At 35.1% G+C, this 12,796-nt stretch overlaps 1 protein-coding gene across 4 annotated transcripts in view; it reads right to left on the bottom strand.

Annotated features, from left to right (window-relative positions):
- Positions 1–12,796, bottom strand: part of PTPN3 (protein tyrosine phosphatase non-receptor type 3) — a 125,013-nt gene that overhangs the window by 22,280 nt on the left and 89,937 nt on the right. For all 4 annotated transcript variants that reach the window (XR_004496027.1, XM_033512171.1, XM_015619328.3 and 1 more), the window contains 6 exons: positions 12,676–12,699; positions 10,601–10,799; positions 9,524–9,601; positions 8,480–8,536; positions 3,685–3,841; positions 1,823–1,989 (listed from right to left, as the gene is read on the bottom strand). Coding sequence is in view for 3 of the 4 variants with exons in the window: in XM_033512171.1 (XP_033368062.1) it covers positions 1,823–1,989; positions 3,685–3,841; positions 8,480–8,536; positions 9,524–9,601; positions 10,601–10,799; positions 12,676–12,699 (682 nt within the window). In the remaining variant the exon portion in view is untranslated. The remainder of the gene's footprint in view (positions 1–1,822; positions 1,990–3,684; positions 3,842–8,479; positions 8,537–9,523; positions 9,602–10,600; positions 10,800–12,675; positions 12,700–12,796) is intronic.

The raw sequence follows: 12,796 nt of genomic DNA on the forward strand, positions 1-12,796 counted from the left end.
TTTTGTGTATTAAATATACATGAAAGCACCTTACAACTGAGTTATTAATCTGGCTGTGCCAGAATTTTACATCCTTCACTGAACACTTACCAAGGAGCTCATTATGTCTTACATGTTTAATGAAGATTTTGAATATTGTTCCATATAAAAAATGGAATGAAACAAATAGGAGGCTAAAATCCCCTATTTTCTGGTTGAGAGAAAAAGAGTGACACACAAAAATAATTATTCTACTGAGATTTGTTGGACCTTAAAATGCTGTATCACAGCTCACTGCGCTTTTCAACTTATACAACATAAACAAGCCATGTGAGAAGAGAATTTGATAATAGATGTAGTGGAAAAACGTTTATCTGTTGTAAATGAAGTTCCACTTTACTAGAGCCAGGTTGCAATTTCTGCCTTTTTTAGGAAGACAAGGAAGAATAATTTTAAGTCAAGTAACCATTCTTGAGATTCATTGTTGCCTGGCAAACATCCATTTGCTACTGACAAACTTCTTCTGACTAAATGGAGGAAGATATTCTGGAAAAACTTGATTATTCACAGTCTACTGGCTAATTATTTACTATTTTACTAAAGTGAATGAGGAATTTGAGTCACCACAGCTGATGAGGAGACACTGCCATTGCCTCTGCTTCTGAAGATCACTAAACAATGAACTCAAAGCAAGAAGGCCACTAAGCTATCCCCTAGTTTATTAGATTTCAAAAAGCTTTTGTGCTTTTTCTGTAAAATTGTTCTATAAACAGTGCCATAAAAAAGGATAAAATACAGGATCAAATATCCTATGAATATGAGAATATCATATATCAGAATATCATAAAGGATAAAATATCCTATGAAATTCACTACGGGAAATTTGTGCACAAATTTACTTCACAAATTTGACAATTATGAAAGTATTGCAAGTTCAGTTCACATTTCAATACACACTTCAATAGCCAACAACTTAATTGTAATTGCTGCGTTTCATCCAGTACTGTGGATTTTGGAAAGCAGTTATGAACTATTGTCTATAACTCCTTAAAACCAGAGGAATTTTAATTCTCAGAAGTCATAGAAATAAAGGAAACCTCATACAAAGAGTGGTTATGCAATAAACAATACCACAGCTCTTCAGCCATTACCATTAAATTTTCCAGCTTTAAAAAAACAGTGGAGAAAAATATCAAAAGGAGAAAAAATTTATTGCTGTTCTACAAGTTTTCAGTGACAGAAAGGGTTACTTCAGAACTCAATGCAAATTTTAAAAATCCTAATAAACTAGTTTTTTTTTCAGAGCTACTATAAATGTTTGAATTTACAACAGTAAGGCAACCACAAACATACATACTGCACTCCCTTGCCATTAGAAAAGCAGATGAACTATCTTTTGGAATTTCTTACACTAACACTGAAGGAACTAATTTAATAAAATATAAAACAGTTTATTAGTTTTCTATGACCTTCCTTGCTAACACATTGAAGAGCATAGAAAAAGAAACAAAGTACAAGACTGATCTCTGTCAAAATCCCACTATTCTACTCAGTAAAACAACTGTAAAAAAATACTAATTTAGTGAACTTTGGGTACTTGAGCCAGAAACATACTAATTGAAACACCTTTTTCTCAGATGGTATTTTGTGTAAGTCTTAAAAGTAGTTCTCCCCTATTCTAAGTAGTAAAGTATGAAACTGATGGGCAAGTCAAATTGTTGCTCTCTTGAGAAAAGATTGAACAGGAACAAAGAGATTTGTAACTAATTACAACCCCTCCATTACTCTCTGGTTACAGCTATTGTCCTACACTAACAGCATTACACAGTTGAGTATTACCTACCTCAAACTGAATAAGGACAGTCCCACTTTCTAGCCCTCTTCTTAGCTGTTCCATAGACTCCTCCAGTGTATCACCACCATATTCAGAACAGACAGGAAGAATAGATTCTGGCAGAATGTGGGAATCAGCTTCATCTTCTGATTTGGTCTCCACAAACGGTTTAATTACTGAAAGATGTGTATGAAGTTATAATCCATTACATGGAGCACTAATGTGTTTTTAACAGATATAAAAATTTACCAGCTTGATATAACACCAGGGTTTGCAAAACTTCAGAAAAGGAAATAACAACACATTTAATCACATTTCTTTCTGTACTATATTACTATAGAAACTATAAAGAGTAGTATGTCCCTATGACCTTTCTGAAAGAAAAACTCCAAATATCTGTTTATGAAGCAAAGAACTTGAATTCCTAGCACAAGGAGGTTTTTGCAACCTTGTCTTACAGAATGAACTGCTAAAAAGGCAAATGAAATACAACATCCACCATGGTAAAAAACAAGGGAGTTTTACCTAAAAAAAGTGTAGATCATAATTAGTGGATTATCTCTACAACAAACTTCTATAAATTTGGACCTCCAACAGCAAAACAAATGCAAAAATCCCTTCATCACACTCCTTTGCCATTAGAGAAGACACAGAATTATTGTTTGCAATTTCTTATGCTAACATTGAAGGAACTAAAGATGAAAATAATTATTAGTCAGTTTTCTACAACATTCCTTGCTACTGAATAACATGACAAACATTAATGAAAATCTGCATAGCAGTTCTAACCCTATGAAATGTATCACCAGACATGTCCAGCTGTGGTTATTCTCTGCAGTGATGGGAACATACTGCCAAACTTCGGAAAATGGGGAGCTTGTTATGCTCACACCTATAAAAATGACTGGTATGGGGCCACAGGTTATCTTTAGACAAAAGCAGATTTCTCTTATCTGCAAGTTGGAAGAGGACTAGAAAATTAAGGGAAAACTAAATGCTGCACAAAGCCAGTGGAAAACAAAATAAAGAGCCCATTTGTCTTCTTAGAAACACAAGAAGTTTTAAATAAAGCCAGTGTTACAGAAGTTACAGTGTACGTATCACTTAGACTGTTTCATTCCCTCCTGTTTCCTAGTGATGCATAATCCCTTCAGATTTTTATGTCTTCATGCAATCAGAAACTCCGTAATTGTGTAATTGTGCTAATGTCTTACCATACCTCTTTAGGAAAGCAAATAACAAATTAAGAGTTTGACATCATCTGAAAGCTCTTGGGATCTACAGGTGTTTAAATATGGAGCAAGCAAAGACAAGCTGGATGAGTTACCCATTTTTAAACATACAGGCTTAAGACCCTGCACATTTCAAAGACTGTCTCCTCTTTGCAGGCAGCAGTTCTGCAAGCAACTAGCACAAGTTTATCACAGTACTGTCACAAATGTCTACTGTAAGAATGAGGTGAGGAGCAGCTTATTTGGCTTGTTTCATCACGTTATTGTGCAGGGGAACAGCCCACAAGTTTTTGTGAATATGCAATTGGGAGATTTTAAAGTTATGCTTTATTTATGAAAAAAACCCAACACTCCACATCACCAAAAAAACTCTTTCAAGGGTCAATTTATTCTCATAGATTTTTAGACCAAAAAATAAGAAGAAATTCTGACTTGCTAGATTCTTTGTTGCAGTGGTAATAACCTATATAGTTGAAGATACTTGTACTACTAATACAAATTTAATGAGGACCTACTTTTTGCACAGACCTATTCCAAGTGCACTGAGAACATGTTTATGCAAACAGAAGTGGGCATACCACCAAGCATAAGAACAACAGTCTCAAAAACAACAGAAGTGAATAAAATTAGCCCAGTTACCTTTCCTCCTGACCAAAAGTGCAAGCTCTCTTGTGTGAGATTCTCTGCTGGCTTTTATGAACATGACCACCTGGTCATGCGTGTGCTCTGAGATATCTCGGCCATTAATTAATACTATCTGATCACCTTCATTCAGCTTTGGAATGCATTTATCAGCCTGTTACAAGACCAAAGAAACACATTAATGTCATCACAACCAGTTGGGCAAACAGGAACATAGCAGGATATTAAGTACATCGTGTAAGCAAAGTCTTCACAATTCTCCTGACAAAGTTTCATATTCTGTATCAGAGGATCTATCCAAGGTTCCAGCTCTAAAGCTCTCATGCTTCAAAGTCTCTCCACGATGATAAGGAACAGTTCAAACAGCATACTGATAGCTTTAAAAGGAATTCACATTAATCAAACAGCCATCATCAGATTGCTCTCAAAGATCTGTATTTCAGACCCCAAGCCTCAACAACCTCTGAATTTCTGGAGAAGGTGTTTTGGGCACATATGATAATCCAACTCACTTTTTACGCAGTGAATACTAAGAAGTATGATTTTCATGAACATGATTTAACTAACACGACATTCCACAGGCATGTGCTTTTTAGATTTAAAAAAATTCACACATATTTCATATCTTTGTTATTTTGCAGAATCTTGTTTAGGTTTAGATTAACTGTTGGACTCCAGGGTTTGTTTGCTGCTTTTTTTCCATCACCATTCTCAGTATGTTTAGCCCTATGTCCAGCACAAAGCAATTAAAGCTATGGCCAGAATATGATGATGGTGATAATGCTACAAAGATGTCTAAGGGACTAGAGCAGCTCCTGCATGAAGGAAGGCTCAGAGAGCTTGGGATTATTTAGGATAGAAAAGAAAAGGCTCAAGGGGATCTTGCAATGTACATAAATACTTAAGGGTAAGGCAGAGAGAAGATGAAGCCAAACTCTCACTGGTGCCCAGTGACATGATCAGAAGAAAAGGGCTCAGACTGAAACACAGAAGGCTCCATTCAAACATCAGGAAACAGTTCTACTGCTGTGGTGACTGAGCACTCTAGTAGCTTGTCTAGAGATATTGTGGACTTCCCACCTTGGAGCACTCAAAAGCCATCTGGATATGGTCCTGGGCAACTAACTCTAGGTGACTCTTGAGCAGAGGGGATTGGACAAGAGGACCTCCAGGACCCTTCCAACCTCCTGTGGCTCTTTAATATGAATGTGTAGGAGTCAACAATCTTTAAGCGTCAAGTAATCCAACAATTTTATTTTCATTACTATCCTAATCTTTATTTTGTCTTTGGAAGCCTCCGGCTACACAAGAGTGATACATATATGAACACTTAATTTCATTTATTGTGTGACTGAGACATAGGCCTTTACTGGTTTTACGTCTTCATTGGTGCTCCTTCTATTTCCTTAATAGCCAGCACAGGTTCCCTGAGCTTTATTCATCCAACACCATTAGCCCTACCAATCAACAATTACCAATCCCCCATAAACAAGATATTAAACTTAGATCCAATTGTGATTATGCCCTGCACCGATGGCTCCTAATATATTGATATTACCAACTAATAAATAAGAGATGTAAAGGAGAAATGATAAAGAAAAGAAAAAATCAACAAGATAAAAAATGCAGAATAAAAAAATAGAGACAAGAATATGAAGAAAATAAATTGGGAGTCATTTGTACCAGCAAACAAAGTTAAAGAAAAGGAAACTTAAGACCTGTTTTAGTGCCACAAAACAGAAAAAGAAGAAAAAGAAGCAAGAGAAAAGAAAGATGCATACAAGAGGAAAATACCCCACGCAGAAAAGCTGACTAAAAATTTAAAGAAGGAAAAGTTGCCCTCAACTTTTTCCATAGAAATAAGGAAAGAAAATAATGAAGGATAGGGAAGATTGACAATGATTTATAAGAAATGTAAACAGAAAAAGAATGGGAGTTAGGAACAGCCATGATGTTCTTCAACGCTGCTTTAACTAGGTATTCACAGCTCCCCAAAAACACCCGTGGCATATTTTATTCAATTTACAAAGGCAGGACTGAAGAATGTAACTATGAACAACTGGATAATTTAATCACTCTTAAATATTATTAAGTTCTCTGAAATATAAATATTTGAAAAGATAGGTGATATTAAGACCCTATCAAGTCAGTCTAGGAGAGTTAAGACATCAGCAAGAACTTGTAAGCAATGGTTTCTGAGCTCCTATATTTGCCTATACTCTAGATTTCTTGGCTGGCTGCCATTAGTCTCTATTACAGATGTAGATTAATACCTTTGCTCAAACTTTGTTAATCATGTGATATGTTAACGCATCAGCTTTCTTATTTGAATCATCTGACTATATAAAATATATCTCAAAGAAGAATTAATTCCTCCTGTACAAGCACAAGTTATAGATTCTTCAGAGTCTGAGCTTTTCCAGGCAATTTATTATGTCAAAGGCTCTCTGTCCTATTGATACACACAATGTGCCATTTTATGCTAATCACCTTATACTGCTCCAAAAAGCATGAATGCTTTTTTTCCATGACAAACTCTATTAAATGAGACCATAATGACCTCTTTAGCACCTGAGAGCATTAATACTATTTGTGGGAAAAAAAAAAAAAAGTATAGAACTTTAATTAAAAAAACACCCTAAAACAAACAAATGCAATAAATGGTTGTTCCTTCACTAAAATGTGCTCTCACAAAAATTTTGGCTACTCCATCCTACAATTTGCCCAGCATGCTACATTGTGCTTTATTAAAGGATTTTTTTAGAAAGAACTTTAGGATGTGTAAATGAAAATGCTACCTTAATTTGGGGAGTAGATTTGCTTCCCCTCCTCTACAAAAATTGCACATCTTTTTCTAGGAAAGTGGGAAAAGGGTGACCTACAAACCTGAGATATAATCTTAGCAAATAGTAACACCAAATAGCATCCCTGAAGGCAATTTACAGAGTAATAAGTGAATCTAGAGCATGTTAAAATAGCAGAAATGAAGGTAAAGCATAACTGAGCTAAAATAACATCAAAATGCATTCCATACACCTTAATTTGAACTTTGAAATATCTACATTTCAATGAACAGTAAAGAACAGGTAAAATTTTCTTTATGGAAAACAATATAATCAATGTTAATACTGCTGTTCTCTAAAAATAAGTATATTATTTTCCTCTTGTTAGAACATGACTTGATTTCCCTAAAACTGCTACTGAGTATATTATATTGGATAACTTGTTTCCAATTTTTTTCTGTGATCCTGGTAACTTGCTCACTTGATGGTTTACCAGGTCGGAGAGATAATTGATCACTCTTGTCCATGCCTATGACACCAAAGGGAGACATTTCAATGAAGTGTTTAAAGTTAGAAGTCCAGCCCTTTTTCCATTCAAGAGAAAAAAATACAGATCAAAGAGTATCCAGAAGACCATCTGAATCTGGCAACTGAAATGACTGCCTCTGGAGAAAGATCTTTCATTCTCTGATAGCAAAATGTGTGTTTGCCCTATATAATTTCAGAATCTCAAATCATCCTTAATATTTGCTAGGTTGACCATGAAATATCTTGGGGAATGTTTTATTTTCAATTCCTAGATGTAAGTTATAATTTCCTGCCAAACATTTTTTCAAATAATTATTATAGTTGATAAAGAAGTGCTATGAACTGTGTAAGACAGGCCAAAAATCATAAATGTGACAAAAAAATAACTTCTCAAGCAATCTGTTTTAGCTTGATTTGCATCATGACATTTAGATATCAGTCCTGTGACTGCTTATCAAATTTCAGAATAGTCAGAAGATTCAGAGATTGCACTGTATTTTTAGGATTAAGTCAGTAATATTTCCTAACAAGTCTGCATTGAAAGCATTTCATGAGAGTTAGGAAATATAGTTTGAAAAAAGGCAAGTGAAAAAAATGGTATAACATTTGTCCTCACAAATTTATGTAATAATTATATAGAAAAAAAGTTTAAAAATATTTTATATTCCTATTATCATTTCACAATTCAAAAGAAGAACTCAATTACTCTACTGATTCTTATAAACATCTCACCTAGTCTATAAATAGTTCCAAAAGCAAAAAGTCCATATCAAAATAGGAACAGAGCAAACATACACCCCGCTCTCTACGCTCACTCTCTCCTTCCAAGTACTCTTGTCCTATAAATAATTTTAGCCCTAAGAATTTCCTCAGCCTATTGTGGCTTCCTTAGTCAATAACAACAGGTTTTTTCCCCCAAGTATTTGTTCTTTCCTCACCACACACAAAATTATTTCAACCACAGCATCCTTTTTCAAGGAGTTTCACGGGTGTACTCTCTTCTGCGTGAAAAACTACTTCACCAAACACGAGGAACCTGACCTTCACAAACTTAATTTAGTAGTTCATACTTCTGCTGGAATTCCTTTTTCACAGTGCTTCTAATCTTACAGATCCCTACTACATCTCCCTCAAACCAGATATTTTTTCCTAGGGTGCAGGGACCCAAATGATTTACTTCTTCAATAAATAATGTTCCTTATCTGCAGTCCTTGCCCCTCATCAAGCATTTTCCAGTTCAGGATGCACTTTCTGAGATGACAGGAGAGCACAAATATACTTTCTACTTATAACTTGTTTGACTCTTACAGATCTTTTAATCTCTGGTTTAAGAAACCACCGGTTAAACCAATTCCTAATGAGAAAAAGCTCTGCTGCTATCTCATACTAGTTACAGGTGCCCCAATTTCTATGTGCACAGACCTTTGAGAGGTAGAAGGAGTAACAATGGAAGGGAATAAAAGCCTCAAGAATTTACTTACAGGTGATCCTGGCGTTATTCTTGATACCACCAGTGGCATTTTCTGATCTACTCCACCCTACAGGAATGTCAAATAAATAGCAACCATAAATCTATCATTAAGTGTAAGCAGCATTTAAAATAAGTACTTGCTTATTTTTCTTTTTATGTTAATTTTTTTATGCTGTGTCATCATAGGCAGGGTTGGTAGGACTGAATTTTCATCATTAAATGGGGAATTAGGGGGTGGGTTGTGGTGTCTTTAAAATCTACCAATTTCCAGTAAACTAGATTAGGCATCTCTTTCAGGCCATACATTTTAATAGGCATAAACATATAAAATATAACATTTATTGTAACCCCGTGCTTGAAGCAAGACTACTTGAAATTGCAAGACAGTTTTCTTAGATTTTGTGACAAATGTGCAAGAAATCTAGTAGAAACAAAGTTCCAGACAATTGTACTCCCTTACTCTCCTCACATCACATTCAGTTGCTGCCCCACCAATAAATAACCAAGGGTGAAATGACCAAACTCTGCTCTAATTTTGATAACATGGAAAATTTACGGTACTCTGCTTAAAAGGAATTTCAGTGAGGGAATGTAAAACATTTACAATGGTCAACTATCAATAGTAATTTTCATTTTCTTAATAAATTAATTTTTAAATTTTCAATACAATTTCTAATAGATATAATTAAATGGAACAGCACAAACTATTTAAATTGTTTTATAATACAGAGGTAAAATTTTCCAAAAGTGGATGCCTTAAATTAGGCTTTTGAGTTAATATTTCAGCAGCCAAATCTGCAGTGTGCCTTGGGTATGTGCCATGCCCATAATATATGCAATCGAAAACCAGAGAATTATTAGATGCTTATTTCTGTAAATGTTGCTTTAGCACTTAAGGATTAGGCTGCCACTTCTAAAAACTCTCAGTCTATAGGTCATTCCTGTAAAATATACTGCTCTCTCCAAATCATTATGTTAAAAAAATATAATCACACAATAATAAAAAAATATATCCATAAAGAATTTAAAAGTAATTAAAAGACAGCTGGTTTACCTTTAGATTAAATCCAAACTTCCCTTCTTCATCTGGTATGATACGCACCAAAAGTAAATCTCCCTCAATTAGATCATTCTGCAATATATAGCAATAGAAAGAAAATGTTCTCATTTTTAGAAGAAAATATCAGCAAATTAGGAAATCGTGCTTCCAAATTTAGATGTGCTGAACAAAAATACTCTATGTAAATCCACCTTTGAAACATGAAGAGGATATGTTTGTAGAATATACCTATGGTAATAACCTTTTAAAGAGTAAAAATAGCAATGTAGATCTCAGCAAATATTTTCTGGTTGCTCTCTCCTAACATCATTACTCTCATTTTAGCTTTCCTTCCCAATTGATAAATCCCATTACAGTTTAAACCTGTTGTCATTAAAAGGTGAGGTGCAACACATGAATAGAATTGATTCTACTCCAAGAACTGTGAAGTGACTATTTTCCCCTTGACTTTTCTCCTTTAAATAGGTGTATTTTTACACAACAGATCCACAAGGCACAATAATTAAAAGGTGTCAGCAGCTAATTGCTGCCCACTTTTAGCCAGAACCCCTCTGGAAGTCCCTCTGGAACTGGGGAAGGCTGGGGAAGAATAATCCACTACCATAATGTTAGCAGGGAGCAGCTGCTCTCCAGCCAGGACAGATGGATGATGCTCAAACATCCTTAAGAGATGCCTAGGATAAAGCAGAGTTGTGTCTGCTTTTCAGACATATAGCTACTTGAGTTAGCTGATCTTGGAAGAAGCAAGATTTAATTATGTAAGGGTTTCTATTCCAGTAGGAACTTCCCCTGAAGCTTCTGGAAAGCTGGACACTTTGGAAATCAATGCACTTGGTAAGCTTGTCTATCACACAAGCTTGGATAAATGTGAGTAGCAACACAAGATCTATTTTCATTACTGCATAAAATCTGCCCATCCTGACATACAGCCACCACTTCTGTGCATTCTCGAACCACAGACCCAAGTCACATTCACGACTAGCTCTGACTGTAAAAGCACACAACTGAACATACCTTATCACAGTAGTACTGACTGGAATCTTCCGATGTGTATAAGAGACAGGAACATACCTTATCACAGTAGTACTGACTGGAATCTTCCGTCGAGCTACTTTTTGTAACGTTGTCATACGTTTCTAAGAACTGCTTATCCACCCCTTCCAATGGGTAAGAGCCAGAAATGTTCCCGACTCCATTGGGATACCGAGCCAAGGCTTTAGGTGAGAGACGGGTCAGAGAACTCTGCGTCGGACTGTTTCCCAATACGTTCCTTTATTTTGAAAGGATAAATATTACAAAGGTACTGTTATCCAGATTTTTAAATTATAAGATTTTAAAAGCGCAAATTTTTAAGAGTAAAATGATTTAACACCACTTCTTAGTGGAAGTGCAGGGAAACAGGATTGGAATGTGATCTAAGCCTATACTTTGATCAGTGGACATCCAGAAAAATAGACAAAAATTCTGGAATAGCAAAACCATTTTAAGCAAAATATTTGGATGTTAGCAGTGAAAGGCACTGTTGCAGCAGTACAGGAATTCACAGTAACACATGGAGAGGGCTGAACCACAAGGGAAAGGCAATTCTATCCATGAAAAATCTTTTGCTGTGATGCCACTCTCATACCTGCAGAGCACATTTTTTTTGTTTGTTTGTTTTAAGACTCCTCCTTCTTACAAGTGCCATTTCAACCTTATCCCTGTGGGAGAAGGCAGTTTAAAGAAAAGCCAGGGTAAGTTGTCAGAGAAATAGGAAATGAAGTGACAATGAAAGGTTTAATTGCAGTTGAAGTATTGCATCATTGAGGTAGTTATAGCCACAGAAAAGGACCCAGAATTAACTTAGGGTACAGATCTGGCATTCAAGAGCTTTAACATTCAATGATAACTAAAGTCAGTAACTAAAACCCTTAAATCTGGGAATTGGCAAAGTTGCCTGATGGTGCTTCAGGACTTCCAAACATTCATTTAGCTACATTCCCTCTTATGAAAAGGATGACATGCAGACCTCTCCCTCATACAACCAATCCCCTTCTTTAATTGGACCAAATTAATGGATATCATACAGTCTAACTGCTCCATCCTTATAAATACTACCTAATGTGAAAATATCTGTCTTAGGGGAAGCTCAGGTATAGTGACAACAAATTTTGACAGTGTTAAAGTAGCAGAAGTACATTCCTTGCCAAGTAAATCTTGGCTTTAAAATTTGTAAATTCAAACATTCATTTCTGCTTTGGTATTTGTCTACATGTGTGAGCTTTTTTGAACCATTTCCAGCAGCCATTTTGAGCTGTCAATGAAGAAGTAATTCTACACTCCAAGGAGTGTAGCTTTTAACATACAGGACCTGTATTGCAGTGAACTTCGATATTGTAAACACTTGTTTCTTGGCCTGTGAAAATCAGATTGCAACAAACACAAATGTCCTGAAAGATGCCATCAAGCAAATGTACTCTTGCCATAATACTTCTGATTTTCAGTTGGACTATGTCTACTTGGCAATGGCAATGAGGTGTTTCATGCAACAGTGGCAGAATTTTCAGTTACTACAGAAAGTGGCACTTTCTGAATGCATTCAAAGTTTCAGAATACTTTGAAGTAGCAAACAATAATTACACTGTCAAAATTCTGTTTTTTTCTAATAGCTTCCAAGACTCATCATGATTCTGATGAAGTCAATGCTAAGCAAGTAGGAGCACTGGAATGTAAATACATCCTAATAAGTTTTTCAGAACATAGTCCAAAAAACCATTTCACTTACAAGTTAAAATTACAGCCCATGCACTGTTTTTTTCAATGTAGAAAAGAAATCTAACAATACCAGAAAAATATGATTATATATTTCGGTCAATGTCATCTGGCACTACATAAAGAGGCACCACATAAAACTATTTTTTGCATCATTGAACTTTTGCAATAGTTTCTAACCAACTTTCTTAGTAATGATGATTTATTACAACTTGAGATTTTCCAAATCCTGACCCCAAAATTTACTTTTCCCACAAATAATTATAATCTTCCTTGATTTATACATTTAGTTGTGTCTTTTAATCATACAAAGCCACTACTTTGAAAAATCAGTTGAAGTTATATATTTTGTTATTTATCTTAAAGAGATAGGAGAAAGTGTAAAGAAAACTTACTTTGGTGATTCTTGTTCAGATGACCTGGTAAAAAAAAAAAACACAAACACAAAAACAACATTAAATTACCATGATTTAAATCTTCAAGAAGACAAGAATTAAACTAAAAAAAAAGGGTGTA

This window comes from Parus major, chromosome 2, assembly GCF_001522545.3.
Source record: "Parus major isolate Abel chromosome 2, Parus_major1.1, whole genome shotgun sequence".
In the NCBI taxonomy this organism is placed as follows: domain Eukaryota; kingdom Metazoa; phylum Chordata; class Aves; order Passeriformes; family Paridae; genus Parus; species Parus major.